The sequence below is a fragment of the Triticum dicoccoides genome, chromosome 3B (genome assembly GCF_002162155.2).
Source record: "Triticum dicoccoides isolate Atlit2015 ecotype Zavitan chromosome 3B, WEW_v2.0, whole genome shotgun sequence".
Classification (NCBI taxonomy): Eukaryota; Viridiplantae; Streptophyta; class Magnoliopsida; order Poales; family Poaceae; genus Triticum; species Triticum dicoccoides.
In genome coordinates this window covers 490,632,375-490,636,210 of record NC_041385.1, presented here as the reverse complement: position 1 = coordinate 490,636,210, position 3,836 = coordinate 490,632,375, and the positions used below count along the sequence as shown (strand labels likewise).

Genomic DNA, 3,836 nt, shown 5'->3' with positions numbered 1-3,836 from the left:
AATCTAGCCGTGTTTTTTTACAGGTATCTAGCCGTGTTTACCACTTTCTGAAATCACCAACTAAGTTGCGCGCTGTACTCAAAAACAAAAAAGTACTCAAAAACTAAGTTGCGCGCATGTTAAAAAAAACTAAATTGCGCGCACCGGACAAGTTACCGTGAACGAATTTTACTCCTTTTTGTTGTTGAGAAAATCAATACGTACCTTTTGGCGTAGTGACATTTCCACGCGGCGTCGCCTGCGGAGTCCCGAAGCTTCTCGACCCGCCGGCCCTACCTCTCTGCCCCGCAGGTACTTCAGCCGAAAACCTCGGAACATTTATCCATCTTGATTGATTTCTTCGATCGCCACCACCCAGTTCAGTTCTCCGTCAGTTTCTCCCGTCTCCGCCGCGCTTGCCCCGCCCGAATCTGTCGGCAACTTTTCACGTCGTTTTACAGGTGGCGGCAAGGTTTTTCGCGACCAGAAATTCGCGGTTCGTCCTCCTTCCACCTCTGATTTGTGCCGCGAGCGCGGGATAAATCTACCCCTTTCGTGAATCGCGATGCGGGGCTGATTGTGTCCAGCGTTTCTGTTCTGGAGTTAGTCTCATCTACGCCATAGACCGTTACAGATACCGTGAAATCTTATTCTCGAGCAGAGAAAACCTTGGTAGTGCGTAGTTGCGTGCCAAGATTGGACAATTTTCCTACTACTGATGACCATTGAGATCGATTTTGGCCTTTTGGGTATCATGCTCATGTTAGATTTAGTTTAGGTCGTATATAAGGTGTTCTGTGCAACTGTCCAGAGTCTGCTGAACAATTCTGAAGTTTTTACTAGCACTAATTCCTGTAGTGAAAAGATAGACGACGGAAGCTGAGGTCGCACTCTGATTCTGATAGTTGTATTGTCTATTCTGTAGTTAAATGGGCAAAATCCGGTAGACATATAATATTCTGGAAATACATGAGTGTGAAATTTGTTTTCCTGCTTTCTTTCCTGTCAATTACTTAGGCGGCAATGTTATTCTCTTCTATTGCTATACCAGCTTGTGCTTCTAATGTTTATCTGCGCCATTCTAGCTAGTAGTATGTTTTGCACAAAAGAACATCTACATATTCATATATAGGCTGTATGACCTTTATTTCATTTTCTTTAACTGCAGACACAATGGGCAGGCGCAACAGCTGCACGATTTATGTAGGCAATCTCCCTGGGGACATTCGTGAGAGGGAGGTTGAGGATCTCTTTTACAAGGTAAATATTCAACTTTGTGTAATGATTCTTGCACTAGCTTTTCTTGTGGCTTTGGCAATTATGTCAAGATAATTGGCTATAGCACAAACTGATGAAGTTATTTACCATTTTTAAGTTTAAGTTGTTGTACATAGTAAGAAAACTAGTATGCTATAGGTTGCAGCTCATGCACATCTCATTGTAAGGAATTAAAACGGGTTTATTCATGCCTTAATTTTATGTATCATTATGCAGTATGGCCGTATTGTCGATATTGACTTGAAGATTCCTCCAAGGCCTCCTGGTTACGCTTTTGTTGAGGTCAGTATTCTGTCATGGTCATGTAGAATATTTCACTGTCCTATGAGGCTTATACTCAGAATTTGTGATAGAAGCCTTATTGTTCTTATTTTGGCATTAAACTTAGTCTCTTGACTAAGTTTTCATTTTTTATATAACTAATTATTGGATGCTAACAAAAAATGATCTTCTTTAGTTTGAGGATCCCCGTGATGCTGATGATGCAATTTATGGCCGCGATGGGTATGACTTTGATGGCTACAGGCTGCGGGTATGCAAGTACTGCGTGTTGCCTTTTTTGGTTCAAAGCAAAGACTGCTTTCTGGTGCCTGTTGTTTGAAAAGTTCATCTCTCAGGTGGAATTAGCTCATGGTGGAAGAGCTCAATCTTACTCGTACGATCGCCCAAGCAGCTTTAGCAATGGACGCCGTGGAGGTGTTTCTAGGCGCTCTGAGTTCCGAGGTTTGTACTTTTGTCTTGTTAATGAGTTGATTAATATGTCTGGATTGGAATTCTCATTTTTCTTCTCTTGTTGTGAGCCACACAGTTATGGTTGATGGTTTACCTTCGTCAGCGTCATGGCAAGATCTCAAGGTACAGGAATTGTGCACGAGTTCTGTTTATACATTTTGAGTTTGATGTTCATTGTGTTTGGTTGGCGATGTCTGTTCTTCTTTATTTACTTACATTGCTTAATTTTACTTATTCAGGACCATATGCGACGGGCTGGCGATGTCTGTTTTTCTGATGTATACCGCGAGGGCGGAGGTTAGTGACAATGCTTCCAATTATATCGACATTATAGCAGTCTGCGCACTAGAAATTTGAGGAGCTAATTGCTCGGCTCAGCTGCCTGAATTGTAACTGCACTGTCCTTTGGAAATCAGAATCACGGTTTAGCATGATGCACTCCCTATTGATGACAATTGTATTTTGTTTGTGTTGCAGCAACCGTTGGAGTTGTGGATTATACAAACTACGATGACATGAAATATGCGGTAGGTTGTCATATCAGTTCTACACTCCGCTTTTTAGTGATAAAGTTCTTGTGGAACTATTCTCTATCATCGATTGCTGTTGGAGAGGATCTGCTAATAGGGCATCTTGGCGATGTGTGGTTTGTTCCTGTTTTAGTTGGTATATACCTCTCTTATCACTGTAATTTTGCAGATTAGGAAGCTCGATGATACAGAGTTCAGAAATGCATTTTCAAGGGCATATATCAGGGTATGGGTTTACTTCTTCTTCACTGATAGTTTAACAGTAGTTAAGATGGCATCTGCATCTCCGTTTGATTTTACACTAGCATGAATCTGTTGTTGTTATTTTATTATAGGTGAGGGAGTATGATGCTAGATCAAGAAGCAGGAGCCGTAGCCTCTCTTACTCAAGAAGTCGCAGCTATAGCAGGTATCTTAAATTTCTTTCTTTCGGATTTACACCAAGTTTCATGACAAGTACTGATATTTGAGTGCATTGTTCCTTAGATCTGTCTCTCGATCACCCTTACCTATGGATGAAAGGTTTGTCATTCTGTATATATAAATAGCTGCAAGTTTTTCTGTTAGTAGTACCAGTGATTTCGCTTTTGGAAGAAATAGGAACAAATTGATCTTGATATACAACGTGATACACCTGAAAGGATCGAATTACTTGAACTCCGTTTTTGCATGCATGTCATTTCTTTGGTTACAAAAACAGAAATAGGTCTTTGAATGGTTGTTTTGATGTCTACCTCTGTTTCTAAATACAAGATGTTTTGGCAGTTTAAATTGAAATGCCAAAATGACTTGTATTTAGGAACAGAGAGGGTATCTCTGATTCTCCTCAAGATTATATAGCTAGTTTGTTTAAATCTTGTAGAGAGTCTATCTCTTTTTACTGTTAGCTCGGACTCCATCGTTTTTCTATGTTCCAATGAATGATGAAACAAACCTTGCGGCATTTAAGGTTTTCTTTTGTTTTTCCTAGATCTGGCCATGCGGCGATCTGGGGACTGCTTCCATAGAAAATTGGATGCGTTGAGTTCAACATGATGGTTTGGAACTATGGATAGTAGAGCTGGATTATCAGCATGTATGGCCAGTGAGCAACAAGTCCTAGGAGCAAGATGGTCCTGATAGTAAGGATATGTGGAGTGGGTCTTGTGGTATTCTTTAAATGATATTAATTCTTGGCTTAAATTTATATAATCACTAAAAGGCCCTCATTTTCATCAAACTTTAAGTTTTGAGTTAGTTAATCTTGCATTCTACTGTAGAGAAGATGAATGGGAAATGTTTGTTAATCATTTTCTGGGGCAAGTTTGCTAAGAGGTT

General features: G+C 40.3%; 1 protein-coding gene across 12 annotated transcripts in view; it reads left to right on the top strand.

Annotated features, from left to right (window-relative positions):
- The first annotated feature begins 215 nt into the window (after window positions 1-215).
- LOC119276693 (serine/arginine-rich-splicing factor SR34-like) overlaps window positions 216-3,836 on the top strand; it is a 4,642-nt gene continuing 1,021 nt past the window's right edge. For 4 of the 12 annotated variants that reach the window (XR_005136754.1, XR_005136756.1, XR_005136752.1 and 1 more), the window contains exons 1-12: window positions 313-475; window positions 1,148-1,239; window positions 1,474-1,539; window positions 1,715-1,789; window positions 1,875-1,980; window positions 2,066-2,112; window positions 2,229-2,286; window positions 2,467-2,516; window positions 2,689-2,745; window positions 2,855-2,928; window positions 3,006-3,041; window positions 3,490-3,640. Coding sequence is in view for 4 of the 12 variants with exons in the window: in XM_037557827.1 (XP_037413724.1) it covers window positions 1,153-1,239; window positions 1,474-1,539; window positions 1,715-1,789; window positions 1,875-1,980; window positions 2,066-2,112; window positions 2,229-2,286; window positions 2,467-2,516; window positions 2,689-2,745; window positions 2,855-2,928; window positions 3,006-3,041; window positions 3,490-3,526 (693 nt within the window). In the remaining 8 variants the exon portion in view is untranslated. Of the gene's footprint in view, window positions 292-312; window positions 476-1,147; window positions 1,240-1,473; window positions 1,540-1,714; window positions 1,790-1,874; window positions 1,981-2,065; window positions 2,113-2,228; window positions 2,287-2,466; window positions 2,517-2,688; window positions 2,746-2,854; window positions 2,929-3,005; window positions 3,042-3,489; window positions 3,831-3,836 lie in introns of those variants that run through there. The other 8 variants (XR_005136755.1, XR_005136753.1, XR_005136750.1 and 5 more) reach the window with 6 other exon arrangements.